Raw genomic sequence first — 14,615 nt, forward strand, 5'->3', positions numbered from 1 at the left:
TGGATCGTACCTGCGGTCTTCAGGGGCACCACAAACCATATTTGTCTAGTGGACAGCCTGATTTTGTTCTCAAAATTTTATTCTGGATGTTTTTCTTTTTCATCTTTTTAAATGTTTTTTTGCTATTTCTTAGTGTGTTTATTTCATATAAACAATTTGTATTATTTATCCCAGTACTAGTCTACTACACTCTGCTTTTAATTAAACATTACTGGCTCATTTCCTGTCATGTAATGTGAGAAACCAGGCTCTGCCCCTTCCCTCTTTTGTGTTATTAGTGAGTTATCTATTCCTGTTTTTTCACAGTATCTTTCAAACCCTGCGCTATTACAGCTCTCAGTGGTGGAAACATGGACTTGCTGCTCTACATCTCTTGAGATGATAGGCAATTATAGCAGATGCAGTGCAGGTTATGGCTGTCAGAAGAATCAGCCAGCAGGGACCCAACAGCAGGAAGTTGCATGTGGTGTATTGTGTGTGTGTGTGTGTGTGTGTGGCTGAGTTGGCTGTGTTTTTAGGAAGAAAAAAAATGCAGCCCTAGATTTTCCATTAAATAGACTAAGCAGCATGCAGCTGAAAGCAATAATCTCTGTATTCTTCCAACCTGTTAAATCCTCTGTGGTATCTTAAATCCTATTTATGGCAAAGAATGTACATTTTTTTATGCATTAAACACCTGCATTTTAGTCTGCACATTTTTACATGTTTTTGTGGCTGGTTATGAAAAGCACACAAAAAAGAATAGATTAATTAAAAAGCCCTTAAATCTAAAAAGGTTTTACATTTGCTATAAAGAAAAGAGAGACCTGAGATTTGGCAGAGCGGTGAAAATTTCTCAGAATGGAGAAAACAAAAATGGTACATTTTCATTGTTGTCTTCATTTGTTTTCCACACTTGAGATTTGATAGATGCTCTTAAATTTAAGTAATCTTTTCACTCTTTTGCAACAGCATAATGGTACCTGACATAATTGATGCCACCCAATATATAAATATGATTTAAGCTTCTGGTGGTGATTTTATTTTCTCTCTCTCTTGGTAAAATATGCATTGCATTTGATTGATTTTGATCAGTTTCACCCAATTGGAAATTTGATGTAGAGGTGCTGCAAATATGGGTATATCAGGTCTGTTTGAATGAGATAAGCTACGTGCATCCACACCTGTCATGTGCTACCTCTGAGAGGTGATGCAGGAGCACAGAAGTGTGACTGACTGTCCACTGTATGAGCTCCCTGTAGGAAAAACAAAAAGAATGTAAAATGAAAGACAATTTTTTTTTTCTGTGAATCAGTTGATGTACGATGCTGGGCAGTATTTTGTGACCATGTTTATCTTTGTCATAGTTCAGCTGTACTTGAAGTTCAGAGCTGTTACGATTTGTTTGGCTTTGTAGGCCATTGCCATTTTACTGTTATATTTTATAGTAAAACTAGTGTTGGTGTTTATTGTTTTGCTTTTAGCAAGATATTATATGAAAAAGAAATCTTGTCAAAGCTGAAAATCCCAGTGTACTTGATAGCTTTGGTTAAAGGTATTGTGTAAAATTAGATTTATAGGTTTATTGATTGTACCGACTGTAATTTAATTTACATTTTGCTATTAGTTTAGTGATATAAACTTAATGTGAGATCAGAAAGGGGAAGTCAGTTTCATAAGCCATCTAGCCATTTGAAGAACTTGAGTGGAGAATAAAGGCAGCTTAATTCTTCTTCATCAAACTGAAAAAATTAAACCATGAGCATTCAAATTAAACACATACATAGCTACTTTTCCCCTTCTTTTTAATGTTGAATTAATCTCCTCCAAATTCTTCTGGTTTAGCTGTATGAAGATAAAATTTAAATGAACCCTCCAGTCATCTGTCCCAGTTTTATGCCATTGGATGGCATTGCTAATGGAGCAAACCATATTTTATTTTTTGCTAAAAAAGGATCAGTCATTGGGATTGATATGGGAATTCAGTTAAAACCAGGGCTGGGTGATTTATCAATAAATCGAATCTTCCATTTATTTTTATGAAAATCGGCATTTTTTTCCATAGTTAGCAGCAGACTTAGCCCTCCCTCCACACCAGAACGGTGTTTGTCTGACAGATTTTCAGTGAAGTGACCCTTCACTCATTTCTGGGATTTAGCTGTACGTATAACTGCAGTGAGAAATGCTGCTCTCTACGAGATGCAGAAGTCAACTTAACCCATAAACCCAAGTTAAGAGACAATCTTCATCAGGGGAATTATTTCTGCAGTGGATCCTGTATGATAAGGATCAAGATGGAAAGAGATCACGGATGCGTTGTGCCGCATATTTCTATGTAAGATATGAAGTCGTTTATATGGTGGAAAAGCTATGACTTTTAATGCTTTATTTTTGCTGGCATTCATGTATATAAACGTTTTTAATAAGTTTACGTTTTGTAAAAGAGAAGAGAAAAAAAAAAAAACGATTAAAATCGGAAATCGGATTCGGTTATAAAAAATTAGGAGATTTTATTTTTAGGCCATATCGCCCAGCCCTAGTCAAAACCAAGCGGCAACCTCCAGAGGTGAAATGTGAAGCCTATGCGGAAGTGCAAAAAACTGCAGTTCACCCCTCATCTGCTAGGGGCTGGCTCCAAAACAGAGCAAATTCCCATAGACTCCCATGTTAAAGAGACCAACTTCACAACAGAAATAAACATGTTTTTAATGCCTGGTACAAAAATCCATATTAGGATTAATAGGTCAAAATTACCTTCATGACAACTGTGAGGGGGGTGAATTTTTTTTCTAACTCATCCTTTTGTATGTTATTTAATCTCAACCAAGATTTGCCGAACCAGATGCAAAAAACAGGCCCAATTTATGCTTCACATTTGTGAAACAGCCATAAAATGCCTTACCTTTGCTGTCTTGCCTCAAAACTTATATCCATCAGATTACAAATGCCGTTATTTTAATATATTTAAAAAAAAAAAAAGAAAAAGCAAACTGTTACTCATTGTCTTTTGGGACAGTTTCCGTTAATACGTTAATGGGATAGCGCATTAATGTGCCCCGCTGCACTGCCCCCGCTGCACTGGCCAGCCACATCATAGAATTGCTTGCTATGGTCAGTTGTCAGTGTCTGACAAAAGCTTTGTCTGCCAACTGATTGACATGATTTATCTTCAAGACATTGTAGTTTCAGTAGCTACTTTAGTTACTTAAGCTACTTCGCTAAAGCAGTCTACAAGTTACACATTACTGAGTTTTTTAAGCATTTTCTTAGGTCAGTTTCTGACATGCAAACACCGTTTATACATTTTGTTGCATTTAAATGACATTAGAGTTGCACACTTTGGAGATTTTGGCCATGTTTGAAATTGGAAATATTCTGAGTTACATGTATTGTTTGATGCCACCAAATTGTTGCAGGTAAGTTACAAAATATACATATTAATATCTGGACTTTTCATCCTGGAGTTTATTGGTACTTTGGTAATACCATGCTTAGCATCTGGTTAGCACTAGTTTCTGATACCCATCCCTAATCAATGCTGTCTACTTAAAAGGTTGATTTGAAAACTACTTTATTTTTATGTGTCACTGACTGGATCTGTAACTGGTCCCGTTCTGTGTTGCTCTCCCCCCTCACTGTGGTTCCTCCTGTCTCCACTCAGCCAATCAAATATTTCATCACTGCTGGGCTTATGACCCTCACTAGTTGCTATAGCAACAAAGGCCTGCCTCCCAGAGAACATGTCATGCATGTTAAGTGGCCCTCAGATGCTCACTCGTTGTCTCTGCCTTGTGCTCACTCACATACAGTACACACACAAATGCATGCACACAGGATAAAGTGACTCTGCAGATTACAAGTTAGCATGTGGTGATGTCTCAGAAACAGCTGTCATAACTGCTGTCAGACGTGTCTGTTTCAGCATGAGAGGCCACAGTTAGATGCTAAATTTCTTATGTGCACCTGTGTATAGACTGTACAAAGATGCAGTGGCCTTTGAAAATCTGACGTGAGGTCTTACACTGCTGCCATTACTACATCAAATGTCTTAAGTTTTCAGTCATTGATTACTACTGTATGTCGGCTGTTCATCTGAACACATTTCAATTAATCTCAAATTCAAAACTTGTTAGAAAACATTTTTAATATAGCAGATTGCCTTGCAATAATCTAAATTTCTGTTGTTAAAATTAAACTTCTGTTCTAGTATATATATATTTTGTTATAATTTTTTCCACAGCTTTTGTAATCTGATGTCAGTAGTAGCACTAATTATATTAATTGTTCATTGTCACATTTCACAGGATTATGATGTCCTTTTAATGCAATCCCTAATCCTTTATAGAATCCTGTATTTTTAGTTCATTTCTCATGAGTTGTTTTAATTTGGACTTCTTTTATTTGGCTGAAGGTTCACCAATATCTTTTTGTAGCTATGCATATAATGCAAGAAATGCTTGATGAAAAATAGTTTTTCATCCAACCAACTTAGAGTGACAGCTGATATTCTGGATTCATCCAGTTAAGTGTCCAAACCTTTTCCACTGTTGGCACTTTTCTTAACAAACCTTGCACCATATGCAGTTTATCACTGGTGAATAACACATTTAAACATTTACTTGTTTTGCCATAAATATAAGAGTTGTAGTATCAATTTGTAACAGCCTGTGTTGCAAAGATGAGCTAGTTCTGAACATTTTGTTCAAACATTTAACCCTGCATTTTCTATCTCACCTGCATGACTCCACCTTAGTTTACAGTGGTGACATTAAACCTTTTTTTGGAGAGGTCTAGACTGTGAGATTTTTTCCCAAACTTACCTGTCCAAAATGGAAATCTAACTGTTAAAAAAGCTTGACGGGGATTTGAATAATTGTTATTATAACTGTTGTGATTTGTGATGGTACATGTAATGGTATGCTAAAACATTGTTACCATGGATATACACTACTGTTCAAAAGTTTGGGGTCACTTCCCTATTGAATCCCATGGCAAAGTGACCCCAAACTTTTGAACAGTAGTGTAGGGATAAATAAAAAAAAACTATATTTATCCAGAAAGACATGCAGTAGCACTTGCAAGTGACGGGCTTTTATCATTTTTTGTTACTTGTTGTGTTAATGTTGCTGTAATTACAATGCACTATCTGGCATTTCTTCCTAAAATATTTATACTAGCAAATTATGGAATTTTAAATTTTTTAATTCAACTTGTATTACTATAAAATAAATAAATTAATTAAAAACAAACATAGTAATTGTCAGCTGCTTGGATAGGAGTACTTCAAATATTTACAGTTGAAATATTGCCATTATATTAATTAAATTGGAAATACTTCAAATAGTCTTGGCGCAGCATTGGAAAGTACAAATGTTTGAGTCAAGCAGCCAGCCAATTCTCTTCATTCTTTTTAACATTTCTATAATACTTATTTAACAGCTTAACAGTCATTTTCTAACTGTTGTGATCCAACATAATTTTGCCACTGAATTTCATTTACAGTAAAAAATCTGTTTTCTTGGCGAACTCCAAATAAAAGTTGCCTTTTTCTCCTGATCGTAGCCAACATGGAGGAACTTCTCTCATGTGGTGGGAGTTCTCTATGACATTTCACACATTTCACTTTGTAATCATGTTGGCTGTTTTTTTTTTTTCTTCCCTAATTAGTTCTGTTTTAGTTAATGGACTTTTTTTTCCCAGTAACTTGGCCAAACTTGCATAGTTGGAAGAACATTCAGAATCCAAATCCAGCTGATTGCTTTTTATCCTACTGCACTGTTAAAATTGAAAATACTACAGATCAGTGGTAAGACTTTGGTCAACAACTCATGAACACAGCGTGTCATTGTTAGACACACTCGGTGTAAAAGCCCAGCAACGTTTATCAGTATAGAAAATAACTCAACTACACAATACTTTCCATTTAGAAAAACACAGAGTTTATTTGCTCTGGGCAAATATTAGTGTTGGCCCCAGTTAGGGCTGAGATTTTAAACATTTGCCCTGTTACATCTGTTTGATTTCTTTCTAAAATTGGGATTAAATGTGTCCTGAGCTTCTGTTCACATATGTTTCATTAGTTTAAGTGAAATTGTACTGAGAGGCTGAGAGGTGCAAAGTGAAAGCCGTTTGCAGTCTCTATCTGGCCCTCCTAAAAACTGTAAAGCAGTTCTGGAGCCTCGCTGCAAATTATTCATAGCCTCCTGTTGAAGCTGCTGCAGTCTTATGTGTGTGTTTGTGTGGGTGTGAGAAAGCAAAGGGGGAGAGTACTAGAGTCTAGAAAATAAGGAAAGTCGGTGTGCATTGAGGATTATTTAGTTGTTGGTCGATAATAGGTCAGGCAGACTCCCAGAATATGCACTCACAACCGCAAAAACATTAACACACTCACACATCCCTTTTCTGTTTCTTCCTGTTTGGCTGAGGACTAAGAATAAACATGACGTTAGAATTGATTCAAAAATTATTGGCGTCAGTCCCCTCTGAGACATATAATCTGATAATAAAAAGGAAGAAGCATGCTAGGATAAGAAAACTCAGGGTTAGCCATCGGAATATAAATATAAAGTGTAGAGGGGTGATGGTGGAGGTGGATGTGGGGTTGGAGGGGATAGTTTGTGGGTGGCACTGTGATGAAATTATACAATAAATCCTGCTTCCTTGTTTTATATGCTCTTTATCACCTGAGAGTTCATGGATGTGGTATAAAAAGATTTTCTGTTTACTTATTTTTGTGATCACTTATTCGTCCCTCAGATGAACATTTTGTCTTGTTCAGCTCCAGCCGGCATTTAGAATAATATGAAGTGGGTTTGAGCTGCAAATCGAAATTACTCAAGATGATTAGAATAGATCAGAGGATCGTTCATCATCATCACCATCATATTTGGCCAGTAACAGATTTACTTTCATCTACTTCCCACCTACACAGCACAGATAATTTAGGATTCAACATTTACTTCCTCACTGCTTTCTTTTAAAAACCACTAAACTGGCAAGATTCGGTGATGTGAGGGTGGTAGATCAGTAATTGGATTTATCACAACAGTTTCATGTTTCCATCATTCAGGAATTGAGCCTTTACCTAAATATTTGCCAGCATGTAAATTCAAAGATTTATTTTCTTTAAACAGTTTACAGATGTAGCATCCCTGGGTCCAGCTTTGTGTGCAGAAGTTATTCTGAAAATAGTCTCAGAAAAAAGCTCTACATCTCTTACTTTTTTGCTGAAAATGAGCAGCAATGTCAGCAGAATCCGCATCTGTTTGTTGGCCTCTGTTAATGTAGCAAAGTTGTTGAAATCCATCGTAAGCTTGTGGACATGTGAGCAAGTCAAATCCAAACTAATGACACTGCTTTAAATCTCTTCTTTTAAGTTTAATCCTGAAAGTTTGAAAAAAGAGTTGTTTATGATCTCATATCACAACCAGCTAAACACTGTACAGGACTTCAGACTAACAATTGTAACCTAATAATTTGGAGACTCTTAATAATCTGATATATTTCTCACAGCTAAAGGACAGCCGGTGTGTTTACTGTATAAGTGTGTGTGTGTGTGTAGTGGAGCATGATGAAATGTGGGCCTCTCATGCCCGTGTCATTTCACACTACAAACACTGTGGAAGACAGTATTTAAATACACACTCTCTTAGCCTGCCCCCTACTGTTGCCCAGACCAACTTTCAAATACACATGCATACACTTTCACACACTCTGGGGAAAATTGACCCCTAAAATCCCTTATGGGTCATCAGAATTATGGCGAAACTGAGGTGGGTCTTAAACAAGCCTTAGTTGATTTTTTCCAGCCCATTTTTTTTTCATTAAAACCCAATTAAGCAGATTGGAGATGGACTTAAGGCAAAGGACTTTGTGGAGCATACTGCCATCTTTGTCTGAGTTGGGTATTGCTTGACTTCATCTTTGACACATTAGTTTTTATTCAGAACAACAAATACGGTTACGATTAACAAGCTGCAGGTTTTGTGAATGACAATCTTTTTTATCAGATATGACTGGATAGATTTTTTTTTTCCCCATTTAGGTTATAACTTAGGCTTCTCCCATTTAATGACATTTCTTTCCCTTATTCACCCCCTTGTTTCCACAAAGCCAAGAGGTATAAGCAATGTTATGCCATTATTCTCCTAATTTAGAATAGGAAGTATAAATTAAATTCATGTGCTGTTTTTTTTTTTTTTGTTTGTTTTGTTTTAAATCCTTGTGGTTTGTTTGACTTCTACTCTGTGTACAAATCTTCTCCACCTGACTGACAATATTTAGCTATTGTAGTTCTCAAATTGACCAGTTGGTGTCCTCCTTGCACCATTTTTCACCTCTACAGACTATTTTTACCAAAGTGAAAGATTGAACTGTCTCTGCCTTCAGTGACATATGACTTAATATCAGCTTCCACATGTATGTTAAAGCTGGAATCAAGCAAAATAGTTGTTGCAGATTTATTTCTAAATCAGTAATAATTCTGAACAGTGCCAATTGGCTTCAATGTCTTCTCTGTACTTGGCAGTATACCTGCATTAGTCTGTGTGGTAACTGGTAACAGGCTATAAAATGTCCATTTTCTTTATTTTACCAGGAGCAGAGGAGAGTTAAGTGCTGGCAAGTTGACCACAGTCCATCCGGGGCCTGTCGTCCCTGCCCTTCCAGACCTTTCCTCCCTTCAGACCTCCATCCTGCACCTGCATCTTCTCACCTGAATCAAACTCACTTCTGAAAACAAAACACAGGTCAACGACCAAGATGATCACCTCTGAGCTTCCTGTCCTACAGTGAGTGACATGCATAAAAAGCCTAATGTTTCATAATGAGCTTGAGTTAATTTGGCTAACCTTTAATTGGCTAATCTATGCATTCATTTTATCATATAGCTCAAATTTCTATTTGCATGTGATCTTACAGTGACACACTGAAAAATATGATTTTATGATAAGTCATTTTTGGCTATGTGTGAAATGCATTTGGATGCTTAAAACTCTAAAAATCTTCTCAGGGGTGAACGGTGCTTAAATGATATGGGGTACGCCCTGAATTTTTTAAGAACTAATATTTTTGAATGACTCATTACACAGTCTGCTGTTTAATCTGGAGGGATATGATGTCTATGAGTGTCTCAGGAACCTTGTCCCCAATGTTTTGGGACTGGATTTGCTTTGTGGATGAATAAAAGCCTTTAATGCTAATAAATGGTGTATTTTGCTTTTTCAGGGACTCCTCCAATGAGTCTGGGGCAACAGATGCTGTCGGCTTAAGTTTGAACATGACTGACATGGATGATCCAGAAATTAAAGGAAAAAAGAAGAGAGGGAGGCCTGGAAAACAACCAATGGTATGAGACTTTCTAGAAGTTAAAAACGAGACGTTGAGGAAAAGCAGGTTAACTGTCACACATGTCTGTATTTGTTAATGAGTTTGTACGCCTTTATTTTTCCTTAATGATTAATGTTTCTCACCCTACAGACATCCAATAAGAAGCCACGGAAGACACCGACAGACAAGACAACGAGCATGAGCAGAGGGCGAGGGAAAGCAAACGGGGTGGCTCAACATAACGGAGATGGGGGAGACCCTGTCACTCTGTTTGAAGTGGTCAAACTGGGCAAGAGCGCTATGCAGGTCAACTATTTTCATCAATGAGTTTCTTTAAAAGAAAAATGTTGCTTTCACATTTTTCTCTATTAATTATTGTAGAATATGTTGTCCAAGTTTTCGAAGTTTCTTTGCTTGTGTGAGGATACAGCTGATGAAAACAAAGAACCGAGATGTGGACAGTTCTCACTGTTGGGATAATGTGTGTTAACAGTCTGTGGTGGACGATTGGATCGAGTCGTACAAACAAGACAGAGACCTGGCACTTTTGGACCTCATCAATTTTTTTATCCAGTGCTCAGGTTGCAAAGGTGAGACAATACAGCCGTCTTTATTTAATTGTGTTCTGTGCACATGTCTCAGCCGACTAAAACAGCAAATCTGAATGTTCTGTAACCAGGCACTGTGAGGATTGAGATGTTCAGGAACATGCAGAATGCAGAGATCATCCGTAAGATGACAGAGGAGTTTGATGAGGTAACTGTGTCTGAAAGCTGTAAACACTGTCATTCTTCACATGTTGTGGAGAACTGATTATAGCCAAAATAATCCTGTAAAGTGTTTTTAAAGCTAAAAATGTCTAACATCTCACTATTTGGATGCATTTTTGTTATGTTAGAATATGAAATGTGGTGAACAGAGAATGAAAAATAGCAGTGGCTTACAAGATGAAAGAAGTTTTGACTTCCTTTATTGGTAAAAAAAAAGCGCTCTTAACCCAAAAATGAAAACAAAACGGAAGTTTCATTGTGATTCAAAACAATCCCTTTAACAGCCCCTAAGCCTACACACACATCTGCGACACAGATTTAAAGTTTAGGCTGAGTAAATCTGAAAACATGAGACCTCAAAGCCCAAATCTGACATGACCAATTTTAATTGCAACCTTAAGCTTTTGCACAGTTTTCCTGCTGTCTGAGCGGGAAAACAAACTAATTCTGTAACTATACCTCTGAAATGATTTATTAACACTCTGTTTAATGAAAGCCTGCCTAACCCAGAATCATGTCAATCACTCTGCTTTCTTCAACAGGACAGTGGGGATTATCCTCTAACCATGCCAGGCCCAATGTGGAAAAAGTTCCGCTACAACTTCTGCGAGTTTATTAGTGTTTTGATTCGCCAGTGTCAGTACAGCATCATCTATGATGAGTACATGATGGACACCGTGATCTCACTCCTCACCGGACTGTCCGACTCTCAAGTGCGAGCTTTCAGACACACCTCCACATTAGCAGGTATTCCTGAAAGCAGCAGATAACAGAAAATACTTTTTTCTTAAGTGTTCATGACCAAAAGAAGCTAAAAGTGTAAACCCAATCCATGACACTGATTGTGTCATGTTGTAAAACATAATAAGAGAGTTTATTCATATTTTCTGTCTCCTGCAATTGCGCAGTGTTATCTGAACTTGTTTACAGATGTTTTTAAGGTGATAGAAGTTTCCCACAAGGTTATTAAATATATATTTATGGCTGAGTTTTGTGTGTACATTTTTGTCTCTGAATAGCGATGAAGCTGATGACAGCGCTGGTAAATGTTGCACTGAATCTCAGCATACACCAGGACAACACACAGAGACAGTATGAGGCTGAAAGGAACAAAATAGCTGGAAAACGTGCCAATGAGAAGCTGGAACTGCTGCTTCAGAAGAGGAAGGAGGTTGGCTTGTGTTTTCATAGTGTGTTTTCACTGTGAATGCTTTGATGTATGAACGCCTGACTGCTGATATTCATTATATTTGACGGTGTCTCCATGGGCCAATACCATGGCCTTTTTTTCTTTTTCTTTTTTTAAACACAAAAAGGATGGTGTTTTATTTTATCTATTTTTCTAAGCTTTGCACTCACTGATGATGTTAGCTTAATTGTAAAAAAAACAAACACAAAGTAAATGTTAACAATAAAGAGGACAACACAGTCCTGTTTGATCTGAGCAGAGAGGAGACTGGTGAAGTACATTTAAAGCTGATTTTCTAATTTGTAGATGTCTTTAAATGGCCAGGGGATGTTGATTTGATCAAATGAGTGAACATTTCAAAGCGTTTATGTCCCTTTTATTGCTTGAAATGTTTTAGATTATTTATCTGCTGGATCTTTGTGCTTAACAGCTTCAAGAGAACCAAGATGAAATAGAGAATATGATGAACTCCATCTTTAAGGGCATCTTTGTGCATCGCTACAGGTACATTTACTAATTCATGTTTTATGGCTACCAAAAATTATTTAAGAATATTGTTTATTGTAAAAATATGCTCTTAAAAATGTATTTCTTTTATTTACTAGGGATGCTATTGCTGAGATCAGAGCCATCTGCATTGAGGAGATCGGTGTGTGGATGAAGATGTACAGCGATGCATTTCTTAATGACAGTTATCTAAAATATGTTGGCTGGACACTACATGATAGGGTGAGCACACAGTCACACAACCGTTTGTCCCTTCTGCTGGTTTTTATTGTAAGACATGGTTGATAGTTTTGTGCACTTCTCCTGAGTTGATTTAGGGTGTGATGATATTTACACAGACCTTAAGATTGGTAGATCTTACGCCCATCCATACAGGCTTTTATGTGAGATGTTTGCTCACCTTGGACCACATCTGGTTTTTCAGCAAGGGGAAGTGCGTCTGAAATGCCTGAAGGCTCTGCAGAACCTCTACACAAACCGGGAACTGTTCCCCAAACTAGAGCTTTTCACTAACCGCTTCAAGGTAAATGCAAGCAATATGAATAAATGATCTTTTTATGGCACTAAACAATTGAACTTTTGTTTTGTTTTTCTGATTTCTTTTGTGTTTCTTGCTCATTCCCGCTGTTCTTCAATTCTGTCTGTTTTTGCAGGACCGGATTGTATCAATGACACTGGATAAGGAGTATGATGTGGCTGTAGAGGCCATCAGGCTGGTTACACTCATCCTGCAGTGAGTTGCATTGGTGCTTCTCTGCATACCCACTTTGTAACATCATTTTATATTAGAACTGTAATCACATAATCATTACAATCCTCTTTAACAATAACTGACGTCAATGCACCAAGTTAGAATATGACATTAAGCAACATATAGTTTATCATGTCTTAAGTATGTTGTTCTTCAGTTTTTTACCTGCAGAGATCATCACATCTTGGATTTAAAGTTGATTCCACCACAAACCAATGCATTTACAAAGTCTATGATACATTATTATTCATTTTGACATTACTGTGCCTATGAGTGAAGCCAGTTTGATAACGCAGGGGCAGTGAAGACGCCTTGTCCAATGAAGACTGTGAGAACGTGTACCACCTGGTTTACTCTGCTCACCGGCCTGTCGCTGTTGCTGCTGGAGAGTTTCTTCACAGGAAGTGAGTCCAACTGTAACATCTTTTCACCTTTTAACTATGAGTGTGTCATGAAACTTTTCAGCTTGTCAGTGTTTCCACGTTATCTGATTTGCAAACCTTTCCCATCTCTTCTGTCAGGTTGTTCAGTCGACATGATCCGCGGGCCGAAGAAGCGCTGGCTAAGCGAAGAGGGAGGAGCAGTCCCAACGGGAATCTCATCCGCATGCTGGTGCTCTTTTTTCTGGAGAGTGAGGTAACACTTAAGATGAACTATGTACTTATGAACATACAGAAACATGCACAGCCTATCACAGTACACTACTCATGTTTGATTATTTGGTCATATTTATGTCCCTTTGCTGTGAGAACGGTAATATAAATCTATAAACCTGTCACATTCACACTATAAATACTAATGTCAAAATATTGTTGTCATGTTGCTCCTGACAGCACCAGTAAATTGCACAATTGATTTTCTGTAGCCACACTGTCAGAACTGCAGGGTTATAAATTGTCACTATTATGTTCGTGGGTGTTTTTATTTGTGTTTTCTTCTTGCATTAATTTTTGAGGACTATGTAGAAAACGTTTATTCAAAGGCTAACAAATATGCCCTTATTTCTTTTGATTATTCATCATTTGCTGTGTCTTTACTCTGATTTTTAGAAGATTTTCAGTAGTAGTTCCAGTGCTGCTACTGGACAGTTTAACTTTGAGTAGATTCAACATTTTCACTTATGGATCATGAACAAAAAAAGAATTAGTTTTATTTATTTTTATTTAAATATTAGTTTTGCTTAGTGGCCTGAATAAACCTGCTTCAAGTCTCTTCAGATGTGTTTTTGTTCGTGCAGCTCCATGAGCATGCAGCTTACCTGGTTGACTCGCTGTGGGAAAGTTCTCAGGAGCTGCTGAAAGACTGGGAGTGCATGACTGAACTCCTGCTGGAGGAGCCGGTGCAGGGAGAAGAGAGTAAGTCTCACACTTTCACATTCAATGCTTGTTTTCTGTGGAAGCCTGTAAAATGTCTCCAGGCTGCTTCACATGAAGAACATCATTACAGCTACAAAACTCCGAGAACACCGTTGATGATCTTCATCTCTCCTTTGAGCTCTCTCATTTCTTACATTAGTTGTTTTTCACAGTTTCTTCCCTCTCCGCTTTGGTTTTTACTCTGTTCCTCTGTCTTTTCAGTGTTGTCAGACAAGCAGGAAAGTGCGCTGATCGAGCTGACGGTGTGCACCATCCGGCAGGCAGCGGAAGCACACCCACCTGTTGGAAGAGGCACAGGCAAACGAGTGGGTCATCTATACACACCTTATCTACTCCATACTTGCTTATAGGGTTCATTTTGCATTTTGATTGAGTTGAATAAGGGGTGGAAAACTGAGGTGTGTAACTTTTTGGGTTCTATGTAAATTAGTATATTTTGTTTCTCCATTCTATTGTATTTTTGTTATTCCAGGGCTGCTAAGTTTCTGTTTCTTTAGTTTTTTTAAGTGATTTGTTACTATGTTCTCTAGGTACATCTGTTTTTAGCATAAGGATTTGTAATTTTTCTTTTTGTTTGTGAAGGTGCTGACAGCGAAGGAGAGGAAGACCCAGATAGACGATAAGAACAAACTCACGGAGCACTTCATCATGGCACTGCCAATGTTATTGTCCAAGGTGAGGCTTTTATTAGCTTCAGCCATCAGTCTACAAAGGCT

General features: G+C 37.5%; 1 protein-coding gene across 2 annotated transcripts in view; it reads left to right on the top strand.

Annotated features, from left to right (window-relative positions):
• The window catches only part of stag1a (stromal antigen 1a), a 38,245-nt gene that overhangs the window by 17,587 nt on the left and 6,043 nt on the right, over positions 1-14,615 (top strand). For both annotated transcript variants that reach the window (XM_041972943.1, XM_041972944.1), the window contains exons 2-17: positions 8,576-8,768; positions 9,205-9,325; positions 9,457-9,612; positions 9,800-9,896; positions 9,986-10,062; positions 10,619-10,823; positions 11,096-11,247; positions 11,696-11,769; positions 11,871-11,994; positions 12,197-12,295; positions 12,426-12,505; positions 12,820-12,927; positions 13,045-13,159; positions 13,761-13,878; positions 14,101-14,204; positions 14,482-14,574. In XM_041972943.1, the coding sequence (XP_041828877.1) occupies positions 8,740-8,768; positions 9,205-9,325; positions 9,457-9,612; positions 9,800-9,896; positions 9,986-10,062; positions 10,619-10,823; positions 11,096-11,247; positions 11,696-11,769; positions 11,871-11,994; positions 12,197-12,295; positions 12,426-12,505; positions 12,820-12,927; positions 13,045-13,159; positions 13,761-13,878; positions 14,101-14,204; positions 14,482-14,574 (1,752 nt within the window). In that variant the 5' untranslated portion in view covers positions 8,576-8,739. The remainder of the gene's footprint in view (positions 1-8,575; positions 8,769-9,204; positions 9,326-9,456; positions 9,613-9,799; positions 9,897-9,985; positions 10,063-10,618; positions 10,824-11,095; positions 11,248-11,695; positions 11,770-11,870; positions 11,995-12,196; positions 12,296-12,425; positions 12,506-12,819; positions 12,928-13,044; positions 13,160-13,760; positions 13,879-14,100; positions 14,205-14,481; positions 14,575-14,615) is intronic.

Source organism: Melanotaenia boesemani, chromosome 20 (genome assembly GCF_017639745.1).
Source record: "Melanotaenia boesemani isolate fMelBoe1 chromosome 20, fMelBoe1.pri, whole genome shotgun sequence".
Taxonomy (NCBI): Eukaryota; Metazoa; Chordata; class Actinopteri; order Atheriniformes; family Melanotaeniidae; genus Melanotaenia; species Melanotaenia boesemani.